Raw genomic sequence first — 12,710 nt, forward strand, 5'->3', positions numbered from 1 at the left:
GCTGGGATCCTGCAAGCACCCGGGGCGCCCGCCGCAGGAGGCAAGAAGGGCGACAACCGGTTGGATGTCGTCTCCTAGCAACCCGCATCACGCTCCGGCGCCGTAGCAAGAAGACTACAACCCCCAGAATGCCTTGCGCCCACGGCGCGGCAAAGGGCCCAGCGCACAGGGCCCCGCCCCTGCGATGCCGGACGGGACTTGTAGTTTCCAGGCCCCGCTAGGCGCCCGGGCTGCCCCGGGCAGGGAGCGCGCCTCGGGCGGGGCCCGGCGCGGCGCGGCGCGCGGATTGGGCAGCCCGGGCCGCGAGCGGCGGGCAGGGGGCTCCGGGCCTCCGCGCATGTGCGGCGCGGGAGCGGGGGGGCCGGCGGAGGCGCGGGTGTCAGTGAGCGGCGAGGCGCCGGCGCCCCCGAGCCGCGTCAGCCGGTCGCCCGCCGCGGTCTGCGGGTCCGCGCCGCGCGCCGCTGGAGGAGCATCTCCCGGCTGCGCACCTGCCCGGCGCCCCCCGGCGCCCTGGGACCGCCGCCGCCGCCGGGCCCGGGCGCCTCGCCGGGAGGGAGGGCCGCCGGGCGGGCCGGGCCGGCGCGGCGATGATGCACAGGTTCCGAAAGTGGCTGTACAAACCCAAGGTGAGCGGCCCCGGCCCGCCGCCCGCAGGCCTCCCGCCCTCCGCCCGCGGGTCCCGCTCCAGCCCGGCGAGCGGCGGGCCCGGGAGCCCAGCCCTGTGCGCGACGGCCCCGCCTGGGTGCGCCCCCGCCCGCCCCGCCGCGCCCAGGGCGGCCCCGCTCCCTCGCCCTCCGTGTCCGCTCGCACCTCGCGGCCCCCGTCCCCCGCCCGCAGCGGACCGCTCCTCCTGACCCCGCACCCCTGACTCTTCACCCCCCTTAGCCCTCATCCTGGGCTCGGAAGGCGCTCTGGACCTTTCTCCGCATTCCGGGGCGGACCCCGCCGCTGCCCCCGTTTCCTCTCCCCGGCCCCTGTGTCCGGAGCCCGTTCCCATCCACTGTCCGCGCCTGCCTTCCAGACCGGACCGGTCCGCACCTCGGCCGGGGCGCCCCCACCGTGCCCGGGGCCCACCCGCGCTCCCCGCTCCCGGCGGCGGCCCTCCTCGGCCGGGCTGGGCGGCTGCGCCAGTCGCACTGCGGCCGCCGTGTCCCCGCCGCCCGCCCGGCGTGTCTGCTGCGGCCCGAGCGGCGGCGCAGGTCCTGGGCGCTGGGTCCTAGTGGCACCTCTGTGCCCCGGCCCGCGGAGCGGGAGGGCCCCGGGCGCCAGGTCTGGGTTGGGGGGTTGTGGCTCCGGAGGGGTCTCGGACAGACGAGGCTGGGATCGCCGATGGACCCGGGAACTCACCGCTCCTCCCAGGAACCACTTTTCTGGACCCGCTGCCCAGCTCCTGTCCCGTGAGGGCGCCCCTCCGGGTGGGGTTTCCTTACATCCGTGCCCCCAGGTGGCCCCTCCAGCCCGAGGCAGCAGGTCCCTTAGGAGGTCAGGCGTGGAGGTTGTGGGGTGCGCCCCCCATAGTGAGCGCTGCTGGCTTGGAGGCTCAGGATGCCTGGGGCCCTGCCTTGGGCCCTCCCTGCCTGGGGCCCTTGGTTTCGGTCCTTGCTTGCCAGGAGTGCAGCACTGCCCTCCGACCAAATCCACCGCGTCGCACTACTTAGGGGTGGCGGGGCTGCCCAGACCCTGGCTTCCTGGGACTGAGTGTGGTTTGGCGCCCTCTTCTCACCCAGACCCCCCAGGCCTCAGCCCCCCCCAGGCCTCAGCTCCCCAGGCCTCAGCCCCCCCCAGGCCTCAGCTCCCCAGGCCTCAGCCCCCCCAGGCCTCAGCTCCCCAGGCCTCAGCCCCCCCAGGCTTCAAACCCCCCCCCCCAGGCCTCAGCCCCCCAGACCTCAGCCTCCCCCAGGCCTCAGCCCCCCAGGCCTCAGCCCCTATAAGACCTCAGCCCCCCCAGGCCTCAGCCCCCCCCATACCTCAGCCCCCCCAGGCCTCAGCCCCCCAGGCCTCAGCCCCCCCAGGCCTCAGCCCCCCAGGCCTCAGCCCCCCAGGCCTCAGCCCCCCAGGCTTCAGCCCCAGGGAGGCTCGCCAGGGAAGGTGGCGGCAGCCGCCGGGTGGAGTGTGTTCTGTTTGTGTGGCTTTGCCGCTAGCTGAGGAAAAGCTAAGTCTGCTTGTCTAAAGGTCACTGGGGGGCGTTGCATGTTCAAGGACAAATGGCCGGGGCCAGGGGACATGTCTCCCAGGCCAGGTAGCACGGTGTCTCCGACGGCGCCGTCAGGGGTCCTGGCTGCGGCCTCTGTGCGGCGGGCCGGGAAGAGCCTGTGTCCTGGTCGCCTAGCGGGCTCCGCTGTGGGAGGGAGGAGAGGGATGGGGCCCGGTGTCATCGTGGGCGGGGATGCCGGCCCTGCCTGTGTCCTTCAGGGCCAGTCTAAAAGGGGAGCGTGTACCGCAGGACGGAGGATGGAGTCCCTCCGTTTCCCTCTGCAGCGGGCGCTCAAGGCCCGCTCCCTGCCTGACCTGGGCGGCGGGGAGGGGGCGTTACCCACCCCGGGACGGGACGGGAACCCAAAGATGGGTGCGTCAGGGCCCGGGGGTGGTGTCTGCTCTGCTCCTCCCTTTTCCTCCGTCAGCTCCTCGTTCTGGCTCATCCCTGTCGCTGACCCCCGGGCTCCAGAGCACCTGCGCCTGCGTCTCCGCGTCCCGCGTGGCATCTGTGGGCAGCGGTGCCCGCGTTCTAACTCTCCATCCCTCTCTGTGTCCCCCGGGGCTGGGCGGTCGGTGCCTCATTTGAGATCCGTCTCTGGACCTAAATGTCTCGATTGTTTGAAGGCGTGGGGTATGTGAGGTCACCCAGGCGCCGTTCATTCTTCATGCCGCCGCTCAGCGATTTGCCTGGCACTGCGAGCTGAGCTTCATTCTCCCCCTCCTACGGAGTTTAACACGTTTGGCACAGTCAGCGCCCGGCGGGCCTGCCTGGGAGGCTCCGGGCCGGCATGGCTGCTGTTAGCTGAGAGCGGCGGCGGAAGGATGTCTGGGCGGACGGTGCCTGCGAAGGCACTTTTTTCGCGCTGGGATTGGATGCACATAGACGGGGCCCAGCTCGGTGCGGGACGGGGTGCTGAGCTGCTGGTTCGCCGCTGCGGTGGCAGACACCCCGAGACCCACGTGCTCCCTGTGCTTGTCGCTCTGAGAAGGTTGGGGTGCCTCGGCTCTGCCTGACACCCGGCCGTTTTCCTCCCCGAGTCGTTAGTAACTGCCTACGTCCAGTGAAACGTGAACCCGATGGAGGTGTAGTAGTATCACATTAAAACCCATTTGCTGCCCGGCCGTGTGGCTCAGTGGTTGAGCGTCGTCCTCTGAACCAGGAGGTCATGGTCTGATACTGGTCAGGGCCCAGGCCGCGGTCGTGGGCTCCATCCTCAGTTGGGCGTGCAGGAGGCAGCCCTTCGGTGATTCTCTGGCATCAGTGCTGCCTCTCTCTCCCTCCCTCCCTCTTCCTTCCTCTCTGAAACCAGTGTTAAAAAATGTCTGGAGAAGCCCTTTGCACGCTCACGTCTCCGTGTGCCTTCGGGAGGCAGTCTTAAACTCTGTGGCCGCCTTCCTTCGTGCACAGCCTGCGGGGCTGTGATTTCTCCAGACTGCGGCTGCTCACCGGAGGGTTCCCGCTGTCAGCGGGAGATGTCAGCGGGAGATGTCAGCGGGAGATGTCAGCGGGAGAAGCCAGTGACGGGCCAGAATGACTCTGTGTTTTGCATCTTTGAGGAGGAATCGCGGGCGCCCGGTGGCTGGGGCCTCCTGGGGGCACAGAGGCTGTTCGGGGCGTGGGGGGTCAGTGTTCCGGGCCGTGGGGAGTCTGTTCGGTCCCAGCCCGCGGCCCCGCCGGTAAAGGCTGAGCGCCTCGCAGCACCGCCGCCCTCGGAGGGCAGTCCGCTCGGCGTGAGCTGCGGGAGGCCGGCCCCCGGAAAGCCTGGGCTCGGCCTGTGCCCGCTGCCAGCAGGTGCCTGGCACGGAGCGGGAAGCTCTGGGAAGGATGCTGGGCAGCGCTGAGTCAGGGCCGGCAGCTTCGCTCCTCCTGGACTCAGCAGGGACCAGCCCCGCCCTCCCCGCCCCCCGCTCCTTCAGACGCAGCACCGCAGTGCCCGCTGTGGGCGCGGGAGGCCTGAGGTCGCTCACCGCCCCGGCTTCAGTACTCCTGCCTGGCTGGCCCCAGTGCGGGCGGCGGGGGGGGGGGGGGGGGCGGGGGGGAGGGGGCGGCGGGGGAGGGGGGCGGCGGGAGAAGGGGGGCGGCGGGGGAGGGGGCGGCGGGGGAGGGGGCGGCGGGGGGAGGGGGCGGCGGGGGAGGGGGCGGCGGGGGGAGGGGGCGGCGGGGGAGGGGCGGCGGGGAGGGGGGCGGCGGGGAGGGGGGGCGGCGGGGGGAGGGGGCGGCGGGGAGGGGGGCGGCGGGGGAGGGGGCGGCGGGGGAGGGGGGCGGCGGGGGGAGGGGGGCGGCGGGAGAAGGGGGGCGGCGGGGGAGGGGGCGGCGGGGAGGGGGGCGGCGGGGGGAGGGGGGCGGCGGGGGGAGGGGGGCGGCGGGGGGAGGGGGGCGGCGGGGGGAGGGGGCGGCGGGGGAGGGGGGCGGCGGGGGAGGGGGGCGGCGGGGGAGGGGGGCGGCGGGAGAGGGGGGCGGCTGGGGGGAGGGGGATGGCGGGGGAGGGGGGCGGCGGGGGGAGGGGGGAGAGGGGTGGCCGAGCGGGGTGGCCCTGCAGGGCGGCGGCTCCGTCCTCGCGGGCGCCATGGCAGAGCAGCGCGGAGGGGAAGTGCGGTTGTGGCTCTCTGAGTGGGAGTCGGCCGAGGTCGGAAGCCTCACCTCATGGCTCCCCCCGCCACGGAGCTTGTGTGGTCCCCGGATGCTCAGCGCCTCCCCAGCTGCGGGGCCCGGAGCAGCAGACACGCTTGTCAGCGTGTGGATGCCCATCCCTGAGCCCCCCGTGGCGCCATTCTCCCGTGGCGGGCTGTGTCCCCCGTGTGCTGTGTGTCCCCGTGTGCTGTGTGTCCCCATGTGCTGTGTATCCCCGTGGGCTGTGTCCCCCCGTGGCTGTGTCCCCCTGTGTGCTGTGTCCCTCTTGTGCTTTGTCCCCCCGTGTGCTGTGTGTCCCCCGTGTGCTGTGTCCCCGTGTGCTGTGTGTCCCCATGGGCTGTGTGCCCTCCGTGGGCTGTGTCCCCGTGTGCTGTGTCCCCTGTGTGCTGTGTGCCCCCCGTGTGCTGTGTCCCCCCGTGGGCCGTGTCCCCCGTGGGCTGTGTCCCCGTGGGCTGGGTCCCCCTGTGTGCTGTGTGTCCCCGTGTGCTGTGTGTCCCCCGTGTGCTGTGTGCCCTCCGTGGGCTGTGTCCCCGTGTGCTGTGTCCCCGTGTGCTGTGTCCCCCGTGGGCTGTGTCCCCCCGTGTGCTGTGTCCCCCTGTGTGCTGTGTCCCCCGTGTGCTGTGTCCCCCATGTGCTGTGTGCCCTCCGTGGGCTGTGTCCCCGTGTGCTGTGTCCCCCGTGTGCTGTGTCCCCGTGTGCTGTGTCCCCCGTGGGCTGTGTCCCCCCGTGTGCTGTGTGTCCCCCGTGTGCTGTGTGTCCCGTGTGCTGTGTCCCCCCGTGGGCTGTGTCCCCCCGTGTGCTGTGTCCCCCCGTGTGCTGTGTCCCCCCGTGTGCTGTGTCCCCCGTGTGCTGTGTGCCCACCGTGGGCTGTGTCCCCCATGGGCTGTGTCCCCCTGTGTGCTGTGTGCCCACCGTGGGCTGTGTCCCCCATGGGCTGTGTCCCCCCGTGTGCTGTGTCCCCGTGTGCTGTGTCCCTGTGTGCTGTGTGCCCCCGTGTGCTGTGTCCCCCATGGGCTGTGTCCCCCATGGGCTGTGTCCCCCATGGGCTGTGTCCCCCTGTGTGCTGTGTCCCCCGTGTGCTGTGTGCCCACGAGTCCTGCTCTGTGGCAGAGAGCACCGGGGTGCTGGGGGCTGTGCTGTGTTTTCCTTTGTTGATTAGGGGATCACATGTGTGTCCTTACCCCCATGGCCCCCACCCCCTCCCCGTGAGGCTGTTTATTGTCCTGCCGCCGCCTGGCTTCGGGCTGCGTGCAGGGCCCAGGCCTCAGTTTCCCTCTGCCGTGTGGGGTTCGAGGGAGGTCTCTGTCACAGGTTGTCAGCAGTGGCTCGACTGTCTAACCACCTCCGACATGGCCAGGGGGCACAGGGGCAGAGCGAGGGGCGGGCTTCGGCTCGGGGGTGGGGGTGCGGGGGAGGGGGGTCTTCTGGGCCCCAGCGGCCAGCGGCTCCAGCTGTCACTGAGGGTGGGCGTGTCCAGCAGGCGCAGCCCCGCCCCCTTTTTGGAGGCGGGTCACAGGCTGCCTGGAGGAATGGCAATGCCCCTGTGCCCTCACTGCCCCTGGCACGCCCCTCCTGCGTGGGCAGCAGAGGGGACACCATGCCAGGCTGTCCCCAAACCTCTCAGTCTTCTGGGTTTGTGACCTGTGACCTGTGACCTGTGCCCTCCCTCTGGTTCCTTGGCTGAGGCTCAGGATCCAGGAGAGGACCCCAGGGCTGTGGTGGAGGGGGGAGGGGCTGCGGGAGGACAGCTCGGGACAGACCCTGGGGAGGCCGCTGAGGTTGGGGGGCTGGGCTGTCCGATGCACGTTTCCCACAGGAGGTCTCTGAGAGGAGGCGGCCGGCGGGGGTGGTCGGCTGGTCCGCAGCCTGGGGTCCTGGGGTGGGGGGTGCAGAGCTGTCCCAGTGCTGACCTGTCTCATCTGATGAAGCTGCTGCTTTTGTGCGTTCCCCACGGCCACAGGACACTTAGACGTGGGGGGGCCGGGGGGCAGGAGTGAATGGGCTTCACCGTCCGAACAGGCTGCTCGGAGGCGGGAGGGCTGCCACGCTGCGGCGACCTGGGGGGGTGCTGGTGCGGCCTCCCCGCACAGGGAGGTGGGGCTCTGCCTCCGTTTCTGTGCGGGCGGGGGGGGCCTTCCTGGCTGGGTCCTCCGGCTCTGTGTGAGGGTCTCCAGCGCGGTCCCCCCAACCATAGCCCGGGCTCGGGGTGATGGCTTAGCACACCCACATCTTTCCTTCAGATTTTCAGTTTTTGAGGATGATTCCGATTATGGTTAGGGATGTTATAATTCTAAAACAGCCTGAAAGGACAATAAACAGCCTAAAAGCCAGACACGCCCTGGCCGGTGAGGTTCAGTGGGTTGATGCTCTGAAGGGTTAGGGTTCAGTTTCCTGTCAGGGCACATCCCCAGGTTGGGGGTTCAATCCCAGTTGGGGTGCGTGTGGGAGGCAGCCCCATCCATGTTTCTCTCTCACTTTGCCATCTCTCCCTCTCTCCCCCCTTTCTCTAAGATCAATAAAACACAAACACACCACAGACAAGGTCAGATGCATGTAAGAATGCCCATGCGGCCGAGGCCAGTTTGGCTCAGTGGATAGAGCATCCGCCTGTGGACTGAAGGGTCCAGGGTTAGATTCCAGTCAATGGCATGTACCTTGGTTGCAGACACATCCCCAGTGAGGGGTGGGCAGGGGGCAGCTGATCGATGTTTCTCTCTCATCGATGTTTCGAGCTCTCTGTCCCTCTCCCTTCCTCTTTGTGGAAAATCAATAAAATATATTTTTTTTAAAAAAGGAAAAAAAAGAATACCCATGTGCATAGTAACGTATTCGTAGCGGCCAGAAGCCCGGCCCAGGGACTGGGCGGGGAGCGGGTGGTCACTCAGCCTCGGACAGGAAGGACGTCCCTGCTGCCTCTCGGACGAACTGAGACATGGGGCTCAGGGTCGGGAGCCAGGTACATGTGTGCTTCTGCGTGCACAAAACACGAAACACCAGAACAGGCGAGTCCGGAGGCAGAGCGGGGCGGGAGGAGGGGAAGCAGCCAGGGCGGGGGTCTCCTTTGGGCCAGGAAAGGTTCTGAAACTGGAGAGAGGCGGTGGGACCACGGTGTGACCCTCCGGTGTCACCGGCCTGCGCACTCCACACTGGCTAATGGGCCCGTCTGCCTGGCTGAGCATCCGCCTACGAACCAGGAAGTCAGGGTTCCATTCCCGGTCAGGGCGCACCCCGGTTGTGGGTCTCCATCCCAGTGGGGGGCGTGCGGGAGGCAGCCCATCAGTGATCCTCCCTCATCGTGGATGCTTCTATCTCCCTCTCCCTGCCTGAAATCAATAAAAAGACATATTTTAAAAATGGTTAGTTGTACGTTGCATGAATTTCACCGCAGGAAACAAAAGGGTTTAGCATGGGGGTCTTCTCTGGAGGTCGCGGGGCGGGGACGCCCTGGACTGAGCAGAAAGACGCGTCTCTCCGGGGCTGGTGCTGGGGGCCCAGCCCGAGCCACAGGCCCCGTTCCCTGGACCCGCAGGGCCTGGCCGCACTCAGGCCGCCAGCGCTGCCTCCGGGTGGGTGGTGGAGGGGACTCTGTGTCGTGGGTCATTCCCGTGTGGCCCTGGGGTGAGGGGTGGGTGTGGGTGGCAGGGACTCCGGGGCCCAGCTGGCTCTGGGTTGAGCTCCGGTGGGCGGGTTCCAGGCCCACTCACACCCACTCGGCTGTGCCCTGGATGGCAGCCAGGAGGGCCCGCACCAGCTTGGTGCCCTGCGGGCCTGAGCCACCCGGTCTGCAGAGCAGCTTCCTCTGCCTGGGGCTCCCGGGAAAAGCTACTGCCCTGGGCAGAAAGGTTCCTGGAGCCTGAGGCAGCCTGACAGCCCCAGGGGGATGCAAGACACCCCCTCCCCCCGTGCCCATTTTTAAATGGGGGCTGAGGGGAGGGGGGGCTGAGGGGAGCGGGGAGCTGAGGGGAGCGGGGGCGGAGCTGAGGGGAGGGGGGGGAGAGGGGGGGGCTGAGGGGAGCGGGGGGGGGGCTGAGGGGAGCGGGGGCTGAGGGGAGCGGGGGCTGAGGGGAGCGGGGAGCGGGGGCTGAGGGAGGGGGGGGCTGAGGGGAGCGGGGGCTGAGGGGAGCGGGGGCTGAGGGGAGCGGGGGGCGGAGCTGAGGGGAGGGGGGGAGAGGGGGGCTGAGGGGAGCGGGGGGGGGGCTGAGGGAGCGGGGGCTGAGGGGAGCGGGGGCTGAGGGGAGCGGGGAGCGGGGGCTGAGGGGAGGGGGGGCTGAGGGGAGCGGGGGCTGAGGGGAGCGGGGGCTGAGGGGAGCGGGGGGCGGAGCTGAGGGGAGGGGGGGAGAGGGGGGGCTGAGGGGAGCGGGGGGGGGGGCTGAGGGGAGCGGGGGCTGAGGGGAGCGGGGACTGAGGGGAGCGGGGAGCGGGGGCTGAGGGGAGCGGGGGCTGAGGGGAGCGGGGGGGGGGAGCTGAGGGGAGGGGGGGCTGAGGGGAGCGGGGGCTGAGGGGAGGGGGGGCTGAGGGGAGCGGGGGCTGAGGGGAGCGGGGGCTGAGGGAGCGGGGAGCGGGGGCTGAGGGGAGCGGGGGGGGCTGAGGGGAGGGGGGGGCTGAGGGGAGCGGGGGGCTGAGGGGAGCGGGGAGAGCTGAGGGGAGCGGGGGGCGGAGCTGAGGGGGAGGGGGGGGAGAGGGGGGGGCTGAGGGGAGAGGGGGGGGCTGAGGGAGCGGGGGGGGGCTGAGGGGAGCGGGGGCTGAGGGGAGCGGGGGCTGAGGGGAGCGGGGAGCGGGGGCTGAGGGGAGCGGGGGGGCTGAGGGGAGCGGGGGCTGAGGGAAGGGGGGGCTGAGGGGAGCGGGGGCTGAGGGGAGCGGGGCTGAGGGGAGCGGGGGCTGAGGGAAGGGGGGGCTGAGGGGAGCGGGGGCTGAGGGGAGCGGGCTGAGGGGAGCGGGGCTGAGGGGAGCGGGGAGCGGGGGCTGAGGGGAGCGGGGGGGCTGAGGGGAGCGGGGGCTGAGGGAAGGGGGGGGCTGAGGGGAGCGGGGGCTGAGGGGAGCGGGGGCTGAGGGGAGCGGGGGCTGAGGGAAGGGGGGGCTGAGGGGAGCGGGGCTGAGGGGAGCGGGGCTGAGGGAGCGGGGGCTGAGGGAAGGGGGGGCTGAGGGGAGCGGGGGCTGAGGGGAGCGGGGGCTGAGGGGAGCGGGGGCTGAGGGGAGCGGGGAGCGGGGCTGAGGGGAGCGGGGGGGCTGAGGGGAGCGGGGGCTGAGGGAAGGGGGGGGCTGAGGGGAGCGGGGGCTGAGGGGAGCGGGGGCTGAGGGGAGCGGGGGCTGAGGGAAGGGGGGCTGAGGGGAGCGGGGGCTGAGGGGAGCGGGGGGCTGAGGGGAGCGGGGGCTGAGGGGAGCGGGGAGCGGGGGCTGAGGGGAGCGGGGGCTGAGGGGAGCGGGGGCTGAGGGGAGCGGGGCTGAGGGGAGCGGGGAGCGGGGGCTGAGGGGAGCGGGGGCTGAGGGGAGCGGGGGCTGAGGGGAGCGGGGGGGCTGAGGGGAGCGGGGGCTGGGGGAGCGGGGGGCGGGGCTGAGGGGAGCGGGGGGGCTGAGGGGAGCGGGGAGCGGGGCTGAGGGGAGCGGGGAGCGGGGGCTGAGGGAGCGGGAGCCGGGGCTGAGGGGAGGGGGGGGCTGGAGGGGGAGCGGGGAGCGGGGGCTGAGGGGAGCGGGGGGCGGGGCTGAGGGGAGCGGGGGGGCTGAGGGGAGCGGGGGCTGAGGGGAGGGGGGGCTGAGGGGAGCGGGGGCTGAGGGGAGCGGGGGCGGGGCTGAGGGGAGCGGGGGGGGGGGGCTGAGGGGAGCGGGGGGGCTGAGGGGAGCGGGGGCTGAGGGGAGCGGGGGCTGAGGGGAGCGGGGCTGAGGGGAGCGGGGCTGAGGGGGCGGGGCTGAGGGGAGCGGGGGCTGAGGGGAGCGGGGGCTGAGGGGAGCGGGGCTGAGGGGGGCGGGGCTGAGGGGAGCGGGGGCTGAGGGGAGCGGGGGCGGGGCTGAGGGGAGCGGGGGCTGAGGGGAGCGGGGGCTGAGGGGGGCGGGGGCTGAGGGGAGCGGGGGCTGAGGGGAGCGGGGGGCGGGGCTGAGGGGAGCGGGGGTTGAGGGGAGCGGGGAGCGTGGCTGAGGGGAGCGGGGAGCGGGGCTGAGGGGAGGGGGGCTGAGGGGAGCGGGGGCTGAGGGGAGCGGGGGGGCTGAGGGGAGCGGGGCTGAGGGGAGCGGGGCTGAGGGGAGCGGGGGCTGAGGGGAGCGGGGGGGCTGAGGGGAGCGGGGGGCGGGGCTGAGGGGAGCGGGGGCTGAGGGGAGCGGGGGCTGAGGGGAGCGGGGGCTGAGGGGAGCGGGGGGCGGGGCTGAGGGGAGCGGGGCTGAGGGGAGCGGGAGCGGGGCTGAGGGGAGCGGGAGCGGGGCTGAGGGGAGGGGGGGGCTGAGGGGAGCGGGGGGCTGAGGGGAGCGGGGGCTGAGGGGAGCGGGGGCTGAAGGGGAGCGGGGCTGAGGGGAGCGGGGGCTGAGGGGAGCGGGGGCTGAGGGGAGGGGGAGCGGGGAGCGGGGCTGAGAGCGGGGGGCTGAGGGGAGCGGGGGCTGAGGGAAGGGGGGGCTGAGGGGAGCGGGGCTGGGGGGAGCGGGGGCTGAGGGGAGCGGGGGGCTGAGGGAAGGGGGGGCTGAGGGGAGCGGGGGCTGAGGGGAGCGGGGGCTGAGGGGAGCGGGGGCTGAGGGGAGCGGGGAGCGGGGGCTGAGGGGAGCGGGGGCTGAGGGGGAGCGGGGCTGAGGGGAGGGGGGGGCTGAGGGGAGCGGGGGCTGAGGGGAGCGGGGGCTGAGGGGAGCGGGGGGCGGGGCTGAGGGGAGCGGGGGGGGGGGCTGAGGGGAGCGGGGGGCTGAGGGGAGCGGGGGCTGAGGGGAGCGGGGGCTGAGGGGGGCGGGGCTGAGGGGAGCGGGGGCTGAGGGGGGCGGGGCTGAGGGGAGCGGGGCTGAGGGGAGCGGGGGCGGGGCTGAGGGGAGCGGGGCTGAGGGGAGCGGGGGCTGAGGGGGGCGGGGCTGAGGGGAGCGGGGGCTGAGGGGAGCGGGGGGGCGGGCTGAGGGGAGCGGGGGGTTGAGGGGAGCGGGGAGCGGGGCTGAGGGGAGCGGGGAGCGGGGGCTGAGGGGAGGGGGGGGCTGAGGGAGCGGGGGCTGAGGGGAGCGGGGGCTGAGGGGAGCGGGGGCTGAGGGAGCGGGGGCTGAGGGGAGCGGGGGCTGAGGGGAGCGGGGGGGCTGAGGGGAGCGGGGGGCGGGGGCTGAGGGGAGCGGGGGCTGAGGGGAGCGGGGGCTGAGGGGAGCGGGGGCTGAGGGGAGCGGGGGGCGGGGCTGAGGGAGCGGGGGCTGAGGGGAGCGGGGAGCGGGGGCTGAGGGGAGCGGGGGCTGAGGGGAGCGGGGGGCGGGGCTGAGGGGAGCAGGGGCTGAGGGGAGCGGGGAGCGGGGCTGAGGGGAGCGGGGAGCGGGGGCTGAGGGGAGGGGGGGGCTGAGGGGAGCGGGGGCTGAGGGGAGGGGGGGGCTGAGGGGAGCGGGGGGGGGGGGCTGAGGGGAGCGGGGCTGAGGGGAGCGGGGGGGGGCTGAGGGGAGCGGGGGCTGAGGGGAGCGGGGGGGTGGGGGCTGAGGGGAGGGGGGGCTGAGGGGAGCGGGGGGGCTGAGGGGAGCGGGGGCTGAGGGGAGCGGGGAGCGGGGGGGGGGGGGGGCTGAGGGGAGCGGGGGGCGGGGCTGAGGGGAGCGGGGGCGGGGCTGAGGGAGGGGGGGCTGAGGGGAGGGGGGGCTGAGGGGAGGGGGGGTTTGAGGGGAGGGGGGGTTTGAGGGGATCTGAGGGGAGGGGGGGGGCTGAGGGGAGCTGAGGGGTGCCAGGGCTGAGGGGAGG

General features: G+C 73.2%; 1 protein-coding gene across 4 annotated transcripts in view; it reads left to right on the forward strand.

Moving 5' to 3' along the window:
• The first annotated feature begins 304 nt into the window (after positions 1-304).
• Positions 305-12,710, forward strand: part of ZFYVE28 (zinc finger FYVE-type containing 28) — a 35,878-nt gene continuing 23,472 nt past the window's right edge. For 3 of the 4 annotated variants that reach the window (XR_014794620.1, XM_084878870.1, XM_084878871.1), the window contains exon 1: positions 308-626. Coding sequence is in view for 3 of the 4 variants with exons in the window: in XM_084878870.1 (XP_084734996.1) it covers positions 588-626 (39 nt within the window). In the remaining variant the exon portion in view is untranslated. Of the gene's footprint in view, positions 627-12,710 lie in introns of all 4 variants that reach the window. The other variant, XM_084878869.1, reaches the window with a different exon arrangement.

The sequence above is a fragment of the Pipistrellus hanaki genome (assembly GCF_964339955.1).
Source record: "Pipistrellus hanaki genome assembly, chromosome: 1".
NCBI lineage: Eukaryota > Metazoa > Chordata > Mammalia > Chiroptera > Vespertilionidae > Pipistrellus > Pipistrellus hanaki.